The 20,989-nt window shown below is 38.8% G+C and overlaps 1 protein-coding gene across 1 annotated transcript in view; it reads left to right on the top strand.

Annotated features, from left to right (window-relative positions):
• Positions 1-20,114, top strand: part of msi1b (musashi RNA binding protein 1b) — a 30,661-nt gene extending 10,547 nt beyond the window's left edge. Inside the window, 10 exon segments of the mRNA XM_057831623.1 lie at positions 55-147; positions 4,137-4,185; positions 5,408-5,490; positions 6,105-6,222; positions 8,094-8,174; positions 10,511-10,567; positions 10,730-10,792; positions 15,686-15,840; positions 15,927-15,972; positions 18,705-20,114. Coding sequence (XP_057687606.1) covers positions 55-147; positions 4,137-4,185; positions 5,408-5,490; positions 6,105-6,222; positions 8,094-8,174; positions 10,511-10,567; positions 10,730-10,792; positions 15,686-15,840; positions 15,927-15,968 — 741 coding nt within the window. The 3' untranslated portion in view covers positions 15,969-15,972; positions 18,705-20,114.
• The last annotated feature ends 875 nt before the right edge of the window (positions 20,115-20,989 follow it).

The raw sequence follows: 20,989 nt of genomic DNA, 5'->3' as shown, positions 1-20,989 counted from the left end.
TCATACAAGAGTAAAAACTAATTTTTTGTGATTTCATGTTTTAAATCTTAACAGTTAGTGACTCGCACCAAGAAGATCTTTGTGGGAGGCCTGTCGGTGAACACCACTTTAGAAGACGTCAAGCAATACTTCGACCAGTTTGGAAAGGTGAGTATTTTTTGGAATGCTATTGTAGTCTTGAATGGTCTGCTGATGTTCACAAATTAGTCCTAATGCAAATAATTTCTCAGCTATAATGATATGTTATAGCTGATTGACCAGACGAGTGCTCGGAAGCGAAGGAGTTACGGTGAAGAGGAGGGGAGAACATGGGGACAGAAAAGGCTTTTTGGAGAGGGTAGCTGGGGAAAACTAAAGAGGCTGAGAGGCTCCTCATGGCCCGAGCAGCAGGCGAAGTTGGGGGATACTGGAAGAGTGCAGAGGGGAGGAGGCGTGGGGTGAAAAAGTTTTGTGGCGAGTGTATGGTGATGGTGAGGAAGGAGGAGGGATTATCAGAATCTGAATTAATCTGATGTAACAGCTGCTCCTACCCACAACCCCCTCCTGACCCGTTACCGTGGTGACCTGGCTTGCCCATTGTCCCTAAGTAATTCTGTGGGTAAGGGGGTTTTGTTCTGAAGGAGGAGGGACGAGGTGCCGTTCGGGGGTGTTTGCATGTGCGTGTGTGTTTGGTGGGGGTCAACTTGAGTTTAGAAACAATTTAAAAAAAAAAAAAAAAAAAGTTGACTAATATCTCGAAAATTTCTTGCAATATCCCCTAGGTGTTTGAGCAGAAGCTATTTCTTAGTTTTGTGGTGTTTTCATATAATTCAACATGTTTTATTTCATCGTGCATAGAGAATGGATGAAGGTTCCACAAAGGCTCAAATGAGAGAGGGAGGGCTTGATTGAGAGAGGTTTGTGGAGGCGTAAGAGAGGGAAGTGGGGCAAAGATGGGGTGTGGGGGTGATTTACAAAAGCTCTTATGCCTTGCACAAAGGCAGGCAAATATTTTGTTAATTTTTCCCCAGATGGCTCGCATACATTTGGAATTTTGCACAAAAAAAACTTTTCACCAAGTAACAGGTGGACACCAATCTTTCAAACTTTTTCAAAGTCAAACCAATGAAAAGTGTCTGCCATCCATCCTATTGCCAACAGGGTGTCACATTATTTTTGGTGCCAAAGGTAGGGCCTCCTGGTTCCCTGAGCTCCCATCTCAATCATAGCAGCTAGATGAATTTTGCCGAGAGAGATATCGAGGGATGGCCGGTGAAATGTGGGCTCCAGCCATCCATGGAAGTTCCTGATTAGACTGCCTCACTGGACCTTTTGTGTCCCGTCATAGCGAGGACAAAGGAGTGCGGAGTGGGATGGGCAGGGGATAACAGGGAAGATGAGAGGTGGAAAAAAGGAGAAGAGGGAATATTGTCCAGTGGCACACCATTAAAGTGCTCGCAGTTTGAAATATTGACCAATGATGTGCAACTTAACACACTTTGTGGCATTAAATGAGGCTCCATGTTGTTTTTCCTGGTTACTGTTGACTTTCTGCCCCCTCTTTTTTTGTTTAATGTGGAATCGCAACCCTTTGACAAAGTGTGTCCTGGATGTCTCGACATGGATGTGAGGCCGCAACCATTTGGCCTCCTTGACAAACTTGTTCTAACCAATAAAACGAGCAGAGAACGCTGTATGTGATAGGCCAACCTTGGGGTGGAGGGAAGCCACAATTTGAGGTCCGCTTACATGCTGACACTCCTCGCTCACCTTTGACCTTTCTGGAGGCAAGCTGCCCTGAGCTGAGGACACCTAACAGGGTCACACACTCTCACTCTCTAATATCTCTCTCACACAGTGCGTTGGCGTACACATATAGTACGCGTCAATATGGATCATATCCGCTGCAGCATCCAGTAGCCTTATTATAGATCAAGAACACTCTCTAATGCATTTACCAAATGTTTATTTGAGTGTAGCCTCAACAGTGAGTGATAAGAACAAATATAGACATGTAGAAAAAGATTTTACAATCAGAAACACATTATGTGTGTGTAAATACACTATATAAAAAAACTTCATTAATTTAGGATTTTTAAGCCGATACAACTCAAGTTCTTAAAGGGATCCACGGATAGAAAGACTTGTAGTTCTTAAAAGATAAACGTTGTTATGAGTTAAAATATTTTGATATTGAAACCCCTGTTGATGTTTTCGTTTTTATGCAATTTTTAAAATTTGTTTAACTAGTAGGTCGTCATTGTTGTTGACGTCACATGGTGGTGACGTCACATGGTTACGCTGCCGGGCTTCCAGAGTATGACTCTAGCGACATAAACATGTCATCTGTTCAAACCTTTCAATTTAAACCCGAGGGGAAGATTAATTAGCATGACAGCATTGTCTAGATCTCACAAAACGAGCAGCAAAAGCAAAATGAACAGGAAAGATGGGATGAGACATGACAAGAGTAGAAAAAAAACCTGGTGTTCTGCCAAAATCTGCTACACCGGCAAAACGTCTACAAGAGGCGAATTTGACACCCAATGCAGTACCGTGCACTTTCAGCTTGTTTGTTTAGGTGCATACAGACAGAAAACACTAAAGATGCCTTAAGAAAATACTTAACGTAGTAATATCAAATAAGGGTGGTGTAAATATGCTACGTGACTAATTTGGTCATAAGATCAACAATCGGCTTTAAAGCTACCACAACACTATGCTTAAAGGTATGAGAGGGAAACACATGCAAAAAGTATTTTGAGGCAATGAAAAGGTGATGATAGAGTCAATAAAAACACAAATAGTAAGTACTTGCCGCTTTTAACTGATGAGCGCATGTGTTGGATGTCTCGCCACGTAGAAGGAAGCCCAACGCCTCCTAAGTAAGTCGGTAGTATTCGTCGAGTGACAGTGACAATCACCCAGAGTGTCCATAAAACATGGTGCCCTCCGTAGGTCAAAACGTGTACTAAATATTATAGATTTTTAAATCAATGGTGATATTTTATGTGTTTCTAATACCATATTTTGGTAAAAGAGCAATTGTGGCTTATTAGAGCCGACAAGTCTTGAAGTCCGAGGTTCCCTTTAAGTTCTCTTAAGTAACTTGAGTATTCCTAGCACGTTCTATCAAGTTAAGATTGTGAACTCATTGGCTGCCATTGACAGCGATAGAAGTCCAATCTGTGAACGGGTGTTAGTTTGCTGCCAGCCCTCCCAGTTCAAATGGATTGGATGTCTACCAGTGACAAACTAATTTCACAGGAGAAGGATAAAGGGAGCCACATAATTGGACGTCTTATCGTCACTGAAAGACTAAACATAATTTTTGTTAGTTTTCCATCAAAACCTGAAAATTCAAGTGAAATGGATTGACATGAAATTTCAAGTTCTAACTTTTTTTTTACAGTGTAAAATAGACACCTGTGTCTATGCAGTTTAAAGAAAGGTCAAACTGGTGGAAGAGAAGGAATTGTGGCCTAGTGTGCCAACAAACAAAACCTCCAGGCCTCTTTGTTCTCCCTCTCCCTTTGTCTTTTCTTCCTCCTCCCTTTCCACTTTGACCCAATCTTTTTTTCTTTCCCCTGACTCTCTTACAGCTCTCTGTACTCTCTTTTCACCAGATCTCCACCTGTCGCTATTCCTCTCACTATCAGCCCCCCTCCTTCACCCTCCTCTCTCATCGAGACTCCACCTGCCTGCTAGATTCACCTTTCTATATAGCCATGTTTCTCTCTTTATGCCCCCTTTTGTCTCACTGGCACTCTCCCACTACTGTATTCATGAAGCATATTTGATGTGGCTTGGGCCCTTTCATGAGCACTTTTTGTACAGTTGCCATGGGAATGTCAAACTTTGGAGGGTAGACAGGGGGCAGATTAGGTGCTCTCTGAAGAGGATTGTGACTTTCAGCTTTGCATGCCACCCATTATGTGCATTGGGCCTATACCCAGAAAGGCCTTGCACTGGTTCTTCATATTTTCCTCTTTCATAACCTGCCACTTGCCTCCAGTCACCTCCCTCCTCCTCTTTGCGTCTGTCCATCTGTTGCCGAGCCTCCCGATAGAACTTGAGAAGGGCTGAGGTCAGGCAATATGCCGTGTGACAAGAGAGTGAGAGAGCGTGGTGTAACTGTCTTATTTGTCCCCCTCCAGGTTGACGATGCCATGCTCATGTTCGACAAGACCACCAACAGACACAGAGGTGAGACACGCTGACCTCCTCACTCTGTTCACTCCCCGTAACTCCTACCTTTGCTCTCGACCTCTTCCTCAAGTTACGAGTCCTCTTCCAGCCCTTCCTGGATATCTATTGATCCCCTCCCCTTCACCCCTGCAGAGCTCCTTCCTGTGGGCTGAGCCCGAGGAGACAAACGGGGCTAGTCTAATTAGCCAGTCCGTTAATCAGGATCAGGATAAAGCCTCCTTAAGCACCTCCTCCCCACCCTGGGACTGATCGATTATGACAGGCTACCAGCTTTGCCCCGGCCTTCTGGCCAGGAAGGGAGGGAGGAGTGCATTGTGTGTGTGTGTGTGTGTGTGTGTGTGTGTGTGTGTGTGTGTGTGTGTGTGTGTGTGCTATTAACTCATTGGCTGCCATTGACAGTGACAAAGCTGCTCTAAAAATGAACTTTTTTTTTTTGTTTTTTTACATTGGCCACACAGGAATTTTGGCATACTACCAATTAAGACATTGAAACTAAGGAAACAGATCAACAATCGTCCTACTGTTGTAACTACTTTAGTGTCATTTCATAAATTAAAGTATTGGTTGCCGTTGATGGCCATACACGTTCAAACACATTTGTAAAAATTATACGCCACAGGACATGACATACCCAGTCACATGATCACTTCTCCACACGCAACAGGTTTTGGGCATCCATCTTCCTTCAGTAAAATCTTGTGGGTTGAGACTTCACAAAAGTTATGAGTTGTTTTTTGTTTTCTAATAAACAGCCTTCAACGGAAAAACACTTAAGTTGTAATTATACTTTGCCAAAATTTCTGTAATATTCTATTTTTTGACAAACTGCAATGGATATGTTGTTAATGGCTGCTAAATATGATTCAATCAATGCCAGCCATCCTAGGTCAAATGCATTTGACGCCTATGTATGTTTTTTTAATTGTTCTGTTCCTCTTGGATATTACATTGTGATGCGAGCTTCATTACGACTACCTTTACAGAGGGTATTCATCTAATAACCAGCAGCATAGTAAAGGAAAGATAGGGCAGATTTAGGTGTGACTGGGGAGAGTGTACTGTATGTGCTTGAAATGCTATTGATGTGGAGTTGTTTTTGACGTCTATAAAGGAGTTTAGGGGGTTAAACAGCTATTACAACCTGACTATGAGGTGGACAATCATTCATAAAGGCACACTGTCCGAACTTCTCCTCACTTGCTTTTCTCATCCTAATCAGGGTTCGGCTTTGTGACTTTTGAGAACGAGGATGTGGTGGAGAAAGTCTGTGAGATCCATTTCCACGAGATTAACAACAAAATGGTAAGAGATTTCAACTAATTTAGCGCCAAAACGTATAGTGTATCACAAAAGTGAGTACACCCCTCGCAAGAAAGCCCTCCCTTCTCATCAGACCATAGGACATGGTTCCAGTAATCCATGTGCTTTGTTGACATGTCTTCAGCAAACTGTTTGCGGACTTTCTTGTGTACCGTCTTCAGAAGAGGCTTCCTCCTGGGGTGACAGCCATGCACACTAATTTGATGTAGAGTGCGGGTTATGATCCGAGCACTAACAGGCTGACCCCCCCCCCCCCCACACACACCTCTTCAATCTCTGCAGCAATGCTGACAGCACTCGGTTAACGAGTCACATGACATTTTGGAGGGAAAATGAAAAGCACTACTCAATTTGGACATTTAGGGATGTACGTAGTTTCTAAGGGGTGTACTCACTTTTGTTGCCAGGTGTTTAGTTATTGATGGCTATATTTTGAGTTATTTTGAGGGGAAAAGAAATTAACTCAATTATATAAGCTGCACACAGACTAATTTTCATTGTGTCAAAGTGTCATTTTGTCAGTGTTATCCCATGAAAAGACATACTTAAATATCTGCAGAAATGTGAGGCTGAGCGTGTTTTCCCCCTGCAAACAGGTGGAGTGCAAAAAAGCACAACCCAAGGAGGTGATGTCCCCTACCGGCTCGGCCAGGGGGCGCTCTCGGGTGATGCCCTATGGAATGGATGCCTTCATGCTGGGGATTGGTATGCTGGGTAAGTTCCTATTGATCAGAGCAGAGGGAGGTAGCGGATGTTCTCTCATCTGTGCTTCTTGAAAACTTTTTCTACACTCGTGGCCTTAGCAGCTTTGAAGGTCACATGACACATCATGAAAAGGAAGCTGACCAATCAAATATGTTTTTTAACTTGGCTTTCGCTTCACCATGTAGCTTAGATCCTTATCTAAACTTTAAAGGTCACTCTGAGGTGGCATTGGTGCCAAGATACAGTGTTTCACAGAAAGAGCCATGGCTTCATTTAGTGTTCTCTGGGTGCCTTTTTATATCTGAAGGATTTATACAAGTCTATACATAGTGAAAATATTTTTCCAATGGCACATAGCACATTTTTATCTGTCCCACCACCAACTCGTAGCTCAAATAAATGCCTGAGTCAGGATCAATACACAATTCTGACTATGCCCAAAGTAATGGCACTAACATTGATCTTAAATGTTGGAAAATATCAAAAGTATTCTGATAACTTGTCTGAACGATTTCACAGTGAGCCATCTTTATTTGCATTTGTAACTAGACATGTTAATGCTACCACCTGCTGTTCAGTATGACAACTGCAGCTTTTTCATGTAATTGGAATCCTGTACGCCAGGGGTCCTCAAATACAAATCTTGAAGGTCCACAATTATTTTTGTCATACAAGCATGGGTCCATTTATTAATGTCGGTCAAGTACAAGGCAGGTCAAAGGTGGAAAAGGGTGGTTTTCTTTTGACATTCTGATTAAATAAAAATAATGAACAAAACATTTTTTTACTTAAAAATCCCCCCAAAATGCAAGTACAATGTTTACACATGTACACTAAATAATTGACAAGATCTGTCATTAAAGTGCAAACAATAACTGTTGACAGTACATTTTGTAACTGTAAAAAACTGCTGGACAAAAAAGAAAACATGCAAGTAGTACAGTACATGTTCACTTGTTCAGAACATAAATGAAAAGCTTTGTCATTAAGGTGCAAACAAACAATTATTGACAGTAACTTTTACTGTAAAACACTGCTCAATGAGAGAAATGACATTTCGGGGTCACAAAGCTGTTTACTCACATCTTCAGCCAGTACTTCAGTGTGTCTTGGGGTTGATGAATCTGAGAGTGAGACTTGTTTGATTTTTGTCCTCATTTCCTCCTCCTCTTTCCCTTTGAACATTGCTGTCATCACTTCAGTCACACACTCTTTTATTATTTCTCCATGAGAAACAATTTCTTTCATGAGCAGTTATTGGTTGAGAATGTTTCAATAATTTTTTCTCAAATTTTGCACACCTATACAGGAGGACGTTTTTATTAATCGAATGGAGTGTTTTGAAATAATGGCTGTAATTTTTCAAATTAATGACAGCTGAATCCCGTTTGGATAATGCCATTGCAATGAAATAATATCTTGGAATAGGAAATTAAAACTCCCTACTAAACTACTCTGACTGTGAAGTAACATATTTAAAAAAAAACTATCCATGTTTGTCGAGTTGTATCTACTTATCAAATGAGAACAACAAGTACCATAAATTACTGCCAGAGTGAGCAATTTGTGCTAGCAAATCACCTTTATTTCATTACCATGGTAACCACGCACAATCGAATGCATTATTATGTATACCATTGTATTGCAGAGATGAGCCAGGAAATATTTATTTACAGGGAGTAGATTCAGATGTGTCTGTCTAGAATTTTTCTTCATTTATCATGCACACAGTTTGGTGCTAATCCATTCCAGGATGATATGGTTCGGCTAAAACGGCTTGGTGACTGAGTGTTACATCTGTGCTCGTTTAACAAAGAGTTATCATCTCGTACTGAGAAAGTTTTTGCATATAAACTTCATCATTAATGTTTCCTCCACAGGTTATCCAAGCTTCCAGACTGCTACCTACACTAGTCGAAGCTATGCGGGTATCACCCCCGGATATACCTACCAGTTTCCTGGTAAACATAGCACCCACACACATCATGAAGCCTGTTAGTAATTTGGTTTGCACAACCGTTAGGTGAGAAGCGGGATTGAATTAGAATGAGTGAGCCGACACACTGAGACATTCAGCTTCACATCATGAGGGATTGTAAGAAAGTCAAGAAAGGTAGACAAAAAATAGACCCCCCCAAAAAAATATCCTTGATCGACACTAGTGAAAATTAACAGTAATTCATCTTTAGTTATTTTTTTTTCTTATTGTTAAGATCTTTGAATGTTGTTGTTTCTATGCCAGCTTCGCATTGAAGCAGATTAATGTCACAGCATGGAATTAGTTCGAATTCTCATAGCTGACGTCTCACATTCTTTAGACTGTATCAACAGTGCACTTTATTTCAATAGCTTGTGAATTTGAATTGTGGTGTCTAAGAGATACGCTTTCACATATAAAACCTGTCTTTACAGATACCAGTTACAATGAGTGTAATGTGCTGCTTGTAAATTTCAGGGCGTGGCTTCCTTTTACATCTGTTTTGTAATATGTACAGCTGTACAGTTATACTACTAATTTGGGAGGTGAGGGATACAATTCAACAAAAGACAATCAATATTTTCTTTATTACTTTGTTTTGTTCAATGATTGCTATATTATGATTCAAACACTTCCTAAAAACTAAATTCAGGAGCACAACTGTGTGTGGTGCATCTTCTGCATATTTTTTAAAACAGTATAGATTTATGCAAATACTATTTCAAAATGGTTGTCATCCAATAAATCCTGCTTCTCCTTCCTGAAATCCCGAACGCTGTAGTTTGAACTTTCCACACTTCCCATCCTCACCACTGGGGTGTATTTCAGTTCGTGTTTTGGTGTTCTCCTTTGCTTGTCTGTCTAGGGTGGTGTCTAGTAGGAGTGGGAACCTCAGGGCACCTCACGATACGATACGATTCGCGATACAAGGCTCACGATAACGATTATATCACGATACAGCGATTATCGATGTATTGGTCAGAAATTGGATACATGAAATTCTACGATACAACTGTTGAAACGGAAAAAAAAAAAAAAGATATTTGAAAATAGAAAAAAATACTGTTTAAGTCATTTATTAAACAGTGACACCTTTTCTGTGCAACATTGCTGTAAAATATAAATCTACTGCAAATTGTGCCCCTGCACATATAGAGGAAACCAACCACGACCACTGATATCGCATGGAGAGATAAAAAAATAAATAAAAAGTGCCGTAGGTGTCAGCAGTTGAGCTTGGAGTGGGGCAATGATAAAATTGGTGGGTCTTTTCTTCGTATATGAACTTTGTTGCTTGATTTGACCACTTCCGCTATCTGCTTCAGCAATTAAGATGTCAGACTTGCTCAGTCACAGTCTTCCTCACCTTAAAAACAACAAAATAAAACAAAAAAATATTAGCTACTTCATAGCGTTTGAGTTGAAATCCTGATTATTTTTTTTTTTGTGTTGGAAGTATTGAATTAAAAAAAATATGAATTGAATGTATAGAAATTAAAAATTCAATAATTACCTATTTTTAATATGTAGGCTACATTAATTATCATGCACATCACTTTATATATCTTGGAACCTATTCAAACCATTTTTATAGCTTATTGTATCAAAATGACAGTAATAACAGTTTGTGTAGTAAACTAGATGGAAATTGGTTCTCAAATAAATCGGTAAATTCATGTGGGCTTGTTCGATATTCATTTTCATCCAGTTTAGGGTCCTGGTTTATTTTATATCATTCAACACCAAATGTCATCAAAATAATACATGTAAATTAAAAAGTCAATTACATTGCAAAACTTTCTTACCTCAAGTGATGAAAGCAAAGCTCACAAACTCCAGTGTCCACTACGTCACCAGCTCCCAGTGAAACTTATTTTTCTTAGACAATTCTTGCATACAGCAGAGTCCTTGTTCACCTTGCTTCCTTTCTTGTTGGTGTAAAATCTAAAGTGTGTCCCCATGTGTGATTTGTAGCAATATTTTTCTCATTTTTTCCCTCCACCGTTCTCACGGAGCTTTTTTATTTTTTCAACCCACTTGGAGCTTCTCTTCTTCTCTAGACAACTTGTGCGCACTTTACCCTCACCGCCACTCCCGAGCGCCCCTAGTGGACCGCCAAGGAATTGCTCAACAAACATTGAGCAGTTTACAGCATCCATACTCCATTGTATGGCCAATATGTTAAATAAAAGTATCGATTCTTGGCGGGAGCATATCGATAACCCATCGGGTTGCAAAATATCGCGATATATTGCTGTATCGAGATATTGTCACACTCTTAGTGTCTAGGATTCAAAATCACTCTGTTTTTGTTTTTAGAGTTCCACTTAGAGAGGACTCCCCTTCTGACTTCACCCCACCCCCCTGAACTTACAGGTCAGTCAATCCCTCCTTCTGGCTTTACAAGCAGCAAGTCATCACTCTGCTTTTGACCCCATTTGCAAACACACTCACCTTTTGCTTTTACACTAAAATGGACAGGTTTTTCATTGATTGACTTTATAATACTCATTAAATGTGGACCTTCTTTCTCTTAAGCCATTCCCCTCACAGCCTATGGACCAATGGCGGCAGCAGCGGCGGCAGCGGCAGTAGTCAGAGGTATGAATCTTTTGATCATAAGAAGCACAAAGAAGAGTAATAATTGAGAAAAAAAAAGTCTATATACTGTATATACAGTGGGGAAAATAAGTATTTAGTCAACCACCAATTGAGCAAGTTCTTTTTTTTTTTTTTTTTTTTTTAAAACCTGTCCTGTTCAGCTGTTTGACACAGAGAATCGAAGTCTAAGTGCCCGGATTCTGAACAGTTTTAATGTTTCACATTGAGAGTCTGACATACTCCCATTGTGATCATTCAAAATACCTTTTTATTATGACAAAGCAGCGAACAGGAAGGGATTATGGGGGGACAGAAGAAAAGAAATACAAGAGAAGAAAGAAAAGAAACACATACACAAACAACAAGAAATACATTGAACATCTAAACTAGTTACTAATATGCTGGTGCTATCGTCAGCGAGATGTATTTCCGATTTACACCATGTGGGGGCCTATTGGCCAGTGAAAGAGGAGAATGGGGGTGGGGGTGTCTATAAGACTATAAGCTAAGTGATTGAAAGGGGTAGAGTGTACACAAATCAGTTCTGTGATCTAGAACCCAGTAATCGTGTGAATCTCTTATGAGTGTAAGCCCGTTGGCGACCAACCCTACGCCACCGCATCGCCAATCCCGGCACCGGAACCCCAACCCGAGCATGCCCTACCACATCCAGCAGCACGCAAGCCCCACCGGCCCCCAGCCAGCCCGGGGAGGGAGGGCGGGGGGGGCCATGCACATTGATATATAAATAAGGTTTAAAAGGAAGAAGGTGAAAAGTTTTTGTTAATTTCTAATTGTGTTGTTTTATTTGTGTGCACCGCAGCTCTTACGGTGTGATTACATCAAGGATGGAATAAAAGTTGTAAACCATCAGTTTAAGAGACCACCTTTTCAATCGGGATGCTACACTAGTTAATTCTATCAGCATTTGAACTCATTGTTTATTTGTGATTTTTTATTGTTATTTACGTCTTTATTTGTACTTTAATAAATAATTTAAGTGTTCCAATATGTTTTTTGTGAATTGATAAGCGTCAACAAAAATTTCATTGCTAAATTAGTAAACAAAAACCCCCCCAAAAATGTTTTTTTTTTTTAAATTATTAGATTAGTCGACTAATCGTAAAAATAGTCGGCTGACTAATCGGGAGAAAATTAGTCGTTTGGGACAGCCCTATACAAGACCACTGATCATCTCCCTCAATCTGGGGCTCCATGCAAGATCTCACCCCGTGGTGTCAAAATGATAACAAGAACGGTGAGCAAAAATCCCAGAACCACACGGGGGGACCTAGTGAATGACCTACAGAGAGCCGCCAGGGACTCAAATCCTGCACTGCCAGACGTGTCCCCCTACTGAAGAAAGTACACGTCCAGGCCCGTCTGCGGTTTGCTATAGAGTATTTGGATGATCCATAAGAGGACTGGGAGAATGTGTTATGGTCAGATGAAACCAAAATACAACTTTTTGGTAGAAACACAGGTTCTCGTGTTTGGAGGAGAAAGAATACTGAATTGCATCCGAAGAACACCATACCCACTGTGAAACATAGGGGTGGAAACGTCATGCTTTGTGGCTGTTTTTCTGCAAAGGGACCAGGACGACTGATCTGTGTAAAGGAAAGAATGAATGGGGCCATGTATCGAGAGATTTTGAGTGAAAATCTCCTTCCATCAGCAAGGGCATTGAAGATGAGACGTGGCTGGGTCTGCATGACAATGATCCCAATCACACAGCCAGGGCAACAAAGGAGTGGCTTCGTAAGAAGCATTTCAAGGTCCTGGGGTGGCCTAGACAGTCTCCAGATCTCAACCCCATGTAAAATCTGTGGAGGGAGTTGAAAGTCTGTGTTGCCCAACGACAGCCCTAAAACATCACTGCTCTCGAGGAAATCTGCATGGAGGAATGGGCCAAAATACCAGCAACGGTGTGTGAAAAGCTTGCGAAGAGTTACAGAAAACGTTTGGCCTCTGTTATTGCCAACAAAGGGTACATAACAAAGTATTTAGATTAACTTTTGGTATTGACCAAATACTTATTTTCCACCATGATTTGCAAATGAATTCTTTAAAAATCAAACAATGTGATTTTCTGTTTTTTTCCCCCCACATTCTGTCTCTCATGGTTGAGGTTTACCCATGTTGACAATTACAGGCCTCTCTAATATTTTCAAGTGGGAGAACTTGCACAATTAGTGGTTGACTAAATACTTATTTGCCCCACTGTATATGATCCATTACTTTTCATTGCTGAATTACCCCATAGTATGAACAAGTTCTTTGTGTTTACAATACATTACAAAGATAGAGAAATCTGAATCGATGAAAAATAAGAAATCCCATTTAAAACAGTAATGTGGTTGCATTTATACATATACTGTGTTTTTGGACAAGTCGTCGCACCTTTGTAGAAAAAAACAAAACATAAATATCGTACTGGAGTATATGTGGCATTTTTGTGATATTTTTATTTTTGTTTTTATTTATTTAATATTTCAGTTTTATCTGAGACCAAGAACAAACTTACACAGACTGTAATAGTAAAAACAATAAAATGGACAACAACAGACTAAATAGGTGTTTAACGTAACATATGAACAGGTATTTATGTAAATTATAGCCTACACAACATATACTATTTACCAAGCTCTCACTTTTGCTTTAAATAACTACCAAATCCATTAGTCTTCATCTTCAGTATCTTTTCTGAACAACTCCGCCAACTCGACCTTTCCTGCGGCTGTCAGTGTGAAAACAAATTCGAATGGACTAAGACCGCCCGACAGAATGGATTCAAGATAACGTTTTGTGATCCGTGCTACGTTGCATCACAATACGTACATCACCCTTCTCTAATCCCACGAGATGGCCGTAAACGAAGAAGAAAAATGATCTAAATTCGGGCTCAGAGGATTAATGTGTATACATTCCTAGAATACACCTTGCAAATTCCATTCCGACCTGTGTACAAATAACACAGGAGTAGGAATTATAGTTGGTGTTGTCAACGAGAAGAAAGTGAGTGACCTTTTGAACCAACCCCTTGGCAATCTAGAAAAAATATACGTAAATATAATTTGTAAGTATAATTTGCAGTAGGGCTGCAGCTATCATTTTAGTATTTGATTAATCTATCAACTAGTTCGACAAACCGAGTAATCGGATTAGGAACATTTAATCCATTGCACAATCAATTTTAGAAGATGTAAACCTAAGGCTTGCTAAGATTGCACTTTCAAAAGAGCATTAAATGCAAATATAAAATAAAATTTCCGAATGTTTGTTCAAACTATGCAGAATTGCTTTTGTTTAAAAAAAAATTAATATACCTGATCTTAAAATAAATGAGTGAGGATCCAAGTATACCAAAAGAACAATTGGCTAACTTGCATAGCATAAGTTCGATAGCTTAAATGCTTTAAAATGCTCACATTTTTTGACAATGCTCTTAACAAATCGTTCAAACACATAATCCCCCACCCAAAAACGGCTAAATATACCTATAAACTAATTTACAAATGCATAAAAAAACCTTATTAGCTTGAACAAAAATTTACCTTATGTTGGTCTTAACAGGGAGCGTCTGGATTTAGCCATGCTAATTAAGTTATGCCATAGTCACTGTCCCCACTAGAAGGTAGTGTATCCACCCAAATCAATAAAACTAAATGCAAACACTTTCAAAACAAACCATTACAACGTCACTCTAATTAAACAAATACTCCAAGCAGCAAATTTTGATTCGAAACTTTTTTTTAATCGAATTACTCAAGTTAATCGATTAATCGTTGCAGCATTAATTTGCAGGCCCAGCACAACTATGAAAAAAGTGCCATTTATAATCCGGAAAATTCGGTACTGTATACTGATTTCCAAGATTAACAGATTACCTCTTCAATTTGAAAAATGGATGAGAAAAAAAAAACAAAAACGCACAACTTTTTGATACCTAATTTTTCAATATTTATTTGGTATCATAAATTGAGAACAAGGATCAAAAGGCATAACAACATTTCATAGTACAGTACTTATTGTCACCAAAACTCTCATATCTCTCATATAAGAATTATAAATTTTACATTTCAGGGTAGCGCTGTAGCTATCCATTATTTAGGTAATCATTACATCTATCAATTAGTTCGAAGACTTGAGTATTACAAATATTTAATGTGTTGCAGAATAACTTTCAAGATATGTGAAACAATCAAGTGTTTATGTTTGAAATGATATTCACTTTTGGCTTGCTAAGATTACACTTTCAAAAAAGCACTAAAATACAAAATAAAATTCCTGAGTGTGTCTTCAAACTATGCAGAATTGCACCTTCATTCCACAAGAGCATTAAATGCATTTAAAAATAAAATATGTGAGCTCACCCTCAAACTATATAAAAAATAAAATAAATGAGGGTCTAAGTATAACAACAGAACTATTGGCTAACTTGCATAGCAAAAGTCAGCTAGCCTAAATGCTAAATTTTTTTTTTTTTTAACAATGCCCTTGACAAATCGTTCAAACACATATTCGCACAAAAAACGGCTAATTATACGTCTAAACTAAATAACGAATGCATAATCAAACATTAGCTCAAACAAAAACACACTTTATGTTGGTCTTAACAGGGAGCAGCTGGATTTTGCCATGTTAGACGAGTTATGGCATATTCACTGTTGACACGAGAGGGCAATGTATCCACCAAAATCAATAAAACTAAATGCAGTACTTTCAAAACAAACCATTACAATGTCACTTTAATTAGCAAAATTTTATTTGAGGCGTTTTTCTAATCGAATTACTCAAATTAATCGATTAATAGTTGCAGCACTATTTGAGTCTGATTCCTTCGAAATCGTCAATCGCAGCTTGACTCTGATGTTGTTACGGTACCTTCAGGTTCTACCCCATCTCGCACAGCTGGCTTTTTGGGAACCAGCAGCCCGGGCCCAATGGCGGACCTTTATGGAACGGCTGGTCAGGAGTCCGCAGTAAGCGGTTACCTCAGTGCTGCGAGTCCCGCCCCAACCACCGGATTCAGCCACGGTCTCGGGGTAAGTGACCCTTTATAGCACTATGTCCATTTTGGACATATTTTGTTTGACAAGTGAACTTGAACAGTTCACGCTTGCTCCTACAGGGCCCTTTGATCGCCACGGCCTTCACTAACGGCTACCACTGAGAACGTGAGTTGATGCGCATGTTAAGAGGCAGCGTACAGCAGGGCTGCTGCAAACGATTATTTTCATGGCAGACCAATTGTTTTTTTGAGCTTAGTCGATTAATCAGCAATATAAAACATGTTCTTTGGTATATTACGCTAATTGTTTTCCAGTGCAAAAGCAGATATTTCATTTTGATTCATTATACGGGTAGTCCCCAGGTTACGAACGGGTTCGTTCCTATGCTGGCGACGTAACCAGAATTTCCACGTAAGTCGGAATTAACTCTTTAAGTACCCATAGATACCCAATAAATCGCAAAATAAATATCCAAAAACATGTGTTATACATCATATTGATAAAATAAAGTAAAAAATAAGATCCTTTACTTACCATCAATGCTGGTGGATAGTGAAAAAGGTACACCGAGTATGCCGTCTTGTTCACAAGTGTGGAAACAAGGTGTTCTTGTTTCACTGATGTTTACTGTAGTTTTACTTTTAAACCGCAGACACACCGTAGAACACTTTGGTCAGCTAGTAAACAAACAGGTTGGTCGATGTGACTTATGAAACTTATTTAGAGCTTTATTTCTGCAATTTAGACGATGTTGAGCTGCTGATGCTACACCGTTGCTTGCTGCATCGGACTCTACTTCCTTAGCAGAAAACAGAAAGCAACCTGATTGAGTGTGTGCTGACTTTAATTAAAATTTCCCCATTTTAATTTAACTTGTAAACAAATTATTAATTACAATATCGTCGCAAGAATTGTACAATGACGACAAGAAAACAAAAACAATGCGCGCAAAAAAATTAAGTTGCACATCATGTAAATTTTCAATTAACCTTCGTGAGACAACAGCGCCTCTTATTGGCGAAACAAATATTTGCAATGAAATTTGACAGCCGTAAGATTGAGACAATTCATTTCTTTTTTTTTTTTTTTTCCATTAACCACATAAAAACAATAAACTCAATTCGGCTTGTTTTCAGTTTTTTGTTTTCCAAACTTGGAAGGGAAAACAGATGGCCGAAAACACTCACGCTACACTGTTATGTGACTTTAAAAAAAAAAAAACGACTGGAGCCAAAATGGTGGACGAGACTCCGGCATCGTAAAGTCAAAATCACGCAATTCCGGTACATCGTAACCCAGGGACTACTTGTATTGATAATCATCTGTTTTGAGGATTACACAAATCCCAAAATAGTATTTCTCTTAGTATAAATCACACCAGCCAGAAAAGGTGCAATGAAGAGGAAAAAACATACTAGTTGCACCAGAGTTTTAAGTCCCATTTTTGGGGGGAATTTATTTGATAAAATCCAACACCAAGAACAGACATGCCATCTTGAAAGGCCATTAAAGATAAAAATAGAAAAGAAAACAACGGTACGGTATGCTAATGGTACACTGCTGCTCGATTACCGTTTTCGGCTTCATGTTTCACAACTAAAAGAGTATATTAAAAGATTTTTCATTTAAAATGATGAAAATAATAATTGTGTGTATTTAGCGTTCCTTTTTTTAAAATTATTATTAAAAAAGAAACACATTTTTAAAAATTAAATGAGAAAATATTTACTACTACTCATTGTTTGCCAGTGACAGTGATAGACGTCACACAAACGTAACAAAGATGAGTAAATATAAAATGCGGTTTTAAATTCTTTCACTGACATTGACGGCAATAGATGTTCAATCCATTTGGACTGGCAGTGTTTATCTGATCACTGCTTGTCTTTCTGAGTTGAAATTAATTGGACATCAATCTTTGTCAATGGCAGCCAAGAGATAAGCACCTCCGAAAAAATAAAAACAGTGATCCCTCTTTTTTTTGCGGTCCGCGATAAGTGAAAAACCGCAAAGTAGCGCAATTTTTTTTTTCTGTGTTCAAGGTATAGTATTTATATTTACTGTATATATACTGTATATATATATATTTTTTTTTAATTATGAAATTTATTAGGATCATGGAAGCTTCCACTTGGGGAAAATACATACATATAGTATATCCTGTATATACATAATATAATAAAAATATACAGTACTGTGCAAAAGTTTTAGGCAGGTGTCCTGCCTAAAACTTTTGCACAGTACTGTATATTTCATGGAAGACATGTTTTTTCACTTTTTCTCCTCAAAAAAACTTCAAAATAAATGGTTTTTAATCACTTCAAATGTAATAATTATTATAAGTTTTAAACACATTATTGTCCCACCGAATTATTTTCAAACAAGAATGCTTGTCTTTATTAAATGCTTCATTGAGTGAGTCCACTTAATCCGCTCAAGCTGATCACTTACAATGAGTTGCCACAGCAACTGTTTAACAAGCTAAACAATGATTGACGAATGTGGCGCTTTCAAGTTTCGGCCGTCCCAGCGTCTCTGGCTAGAGCAAACCTTAACGTCTGTCAATCATTGTTAACTTTAATAAACAACTCCACTGCCTAACCAAGAAAAGCGGCAGGAGCGAGAGTGGGAGACTACGTGATCGGATCGGACAGCTCTAACAAATACTGCATTTATTATCTTTTTTGAAAAAAATCGTAATCCAAGTTTGAAGCGCAAAGTAGCAAGGGATCACTGTATTTGGACAATTTTTTTGTCAACATTGTCTAAATACAATTGATCATTTATCGAAATAGTCATCGGTTAATTTTATATTGGTCGTCGATTAATCGTGGCAGCCCTAGCGTACAGTAGGATTGCGTGTAACCTCAGCCAAATTCATCTTGCTTGCATTTCAGCTTGGAGTTGTCATCAGACGGAGAAATGGAGGGAGTTGAAGCCACTTTGGAGTTCTGTCCCGTCGCTTCTCTCCCACTCGCACACACACAGCACAGTCTTACACAACCTCACCCCAGCTGACAGGCAGCAAAATCAATCTTTGGGAATTTTTGGAAAGCAAGCAAACAATAGAAAAGGTACAGATGCTGTATTTTTAGCGTTACTTTTTGGGGTTATGTTTTATTCTGCCATTTTTGAGCAATGGCTGCTATTTGTCTTATCAGCTCATTTGACCTCTGAACCCATATCTCCAAGTGAAGGCAGCGATTGTTAACAACTAATTTGTGATCGATTCTATTTCTTCATAATGTGTCACAATCTCTGTGTGTTTTAACAAAATGTTGTTTCACAAAGTGTGAAAGCAAGTAATTGGTCACAGTTATATGGTAGGCTGAATTGAGCTGTACAATGCTGTAAAATATTGTATATATGACTTTTCTTGGGGGCTAAAGGGGTGGGGGTGGCGAATACTTTTAGGGTACGGGAAGCTTTGGAGAGAAGTTTGCTTCTTCTCATCAATGCTTACATGTTGGCAACTTTGCTTAGGCATTTCTCTTCCTGTCACTTGACTGTTATTTCATTGAAAACTGCTGTGAGTGCAGCGGAGGAAATTTGTCTCTTTATTTTGTTTGACTTTTTGGGGAGGAGCGGCGCACGTGCACGTAAAAATGCTCCTTACCTAGGAGAGGAAAAAAAAGTTTTCTTACATTGTCATATTGTTTAACTGTGATTTTTAAGATGTGAATATTGTTTGTGGAAGAACATGAAGGACTAGTCTGTTGAGTGGCCATGCGCACTCACAGATTTAATCACACCACACATGCTGACGGCTGCTGATTGTGTGTTGCATGTGGTTTCCTAAACATTGACCCTATGTAAAATATGCACCATATGCTGTTCTTGTTTGGGGGAGGTACCTCCATTGCAAATGTGAAATTTTAATTAGACTTTTTAATGATACATTAACAACCTTTGTCCAATTTATTTGTTTTTTTTTTAAAGGTGGCTTTTCTTTTATCACCTTTACATCATCACACAGATCCACTGGAGGTCACAGCTACAGCGATGTGACAGCTATTTTTAGACCAAAACAATTGTGAACAAAGTGAATAGGATGTTGCACTGGCTGGCCGATAAAAAGGGCAGAAGAACAAAGCACTCCACATTTAATAAAAGGTTTTCATATTTTCATAGACATCCACTTAAACTGCTGCAGGCTACCACAGTAGTTTTGATGCTGTCATGAATGGAGAAAAAAAAAAACTTGTCAACACTGTAACCTTTTCACGATTTTACTTTCCTGTCATGTTATTTCTTCGGAGAAAACAAAAACCTTTTTAAATTTCCTAATAAATTATTTTAAAACATTCCACTTATGCTTCATTATTGGATTTTACTGCTCGAAAATCCTTCATCAAATCAGATAATGCTCAATTTCTCCCAGAAAATGATTGCAAATTACAAATGCTTTGGTAGTAATATCTTCATTTATTTTGCTTGCAATGAAAAGACACAAAAGAGAATGGTAAGAAAAAATTAAATCTTGATCATTTTACACAAAACTCCAAAAATAGGCCTGACAAAAGTATTGGCACCCATTGAAAAATCATGTGATGCTTCTTTAATTTGTGTAATTAACAGTACCTGTTACCAGAGGTGAAAGTGGGCCAGAACGGTCAGGAACGTAGTTCTGGTATAAGATTCAGGGCCAGAACGCAGTTCCGGTATAAGATTCAGGGCCAGAATGCTGTTCCGGTACACGATGCTTTGATTCCGAAAATATCACAGCAACTGTCCAAATGCTATGAAAAAAAATGGGGGGAAAAAAAAATGCTACGTTGCCACACATGCGTTTCAGCTCCAAGAAGAAAACAATCTACCAACATGAGATTTAAATACACAAGTGTTAACAACAAGCATAATAAAGTGCTTGTGTAGCGTAATCTGTTTCCACCAATATTTATTATTGATTTTATTCCACGGACGGCATGGAGGTTTCCCCAGCTGCTGCAGTTATCAGAGTCTGACAATGATGAGTCAGGTCAATGTGCGAATGCACGCAGCAAAGCAAAACGCCTGGACTTATTTATCCATTCAATTGGCTGACATACTGACATGTGATCAGCAGAGATGGTTAGCTCTGATTGATTCAAATGTGCATGTTTTCTGGAACAGCAAAAAAAAAAAAAAAAAAAAAAGCTTGTTGGATTGATGCGACAAAAAAGGGAAATGCAACATAAAATGG

This window comes from Corythoichthys intestinalis, chromosome 3 (genome assembly GCF_030265065.1).
Source record: "Corythoichthys intestinalis isolate RoL2023-P3 chromosome 3, ASM3026506v1, whole genome shotgun sequence".
Taxonomy (NCBI): Eukaryota; Metazoa; Chordata; class Actinopteri; order Syngnathiformes; family Syngnathidae; genus Corythoichthys; species Corythoichthys intestinalis.
This window is presented reverse-complemented; position numbering and strand designations above follow the sequence as displayed.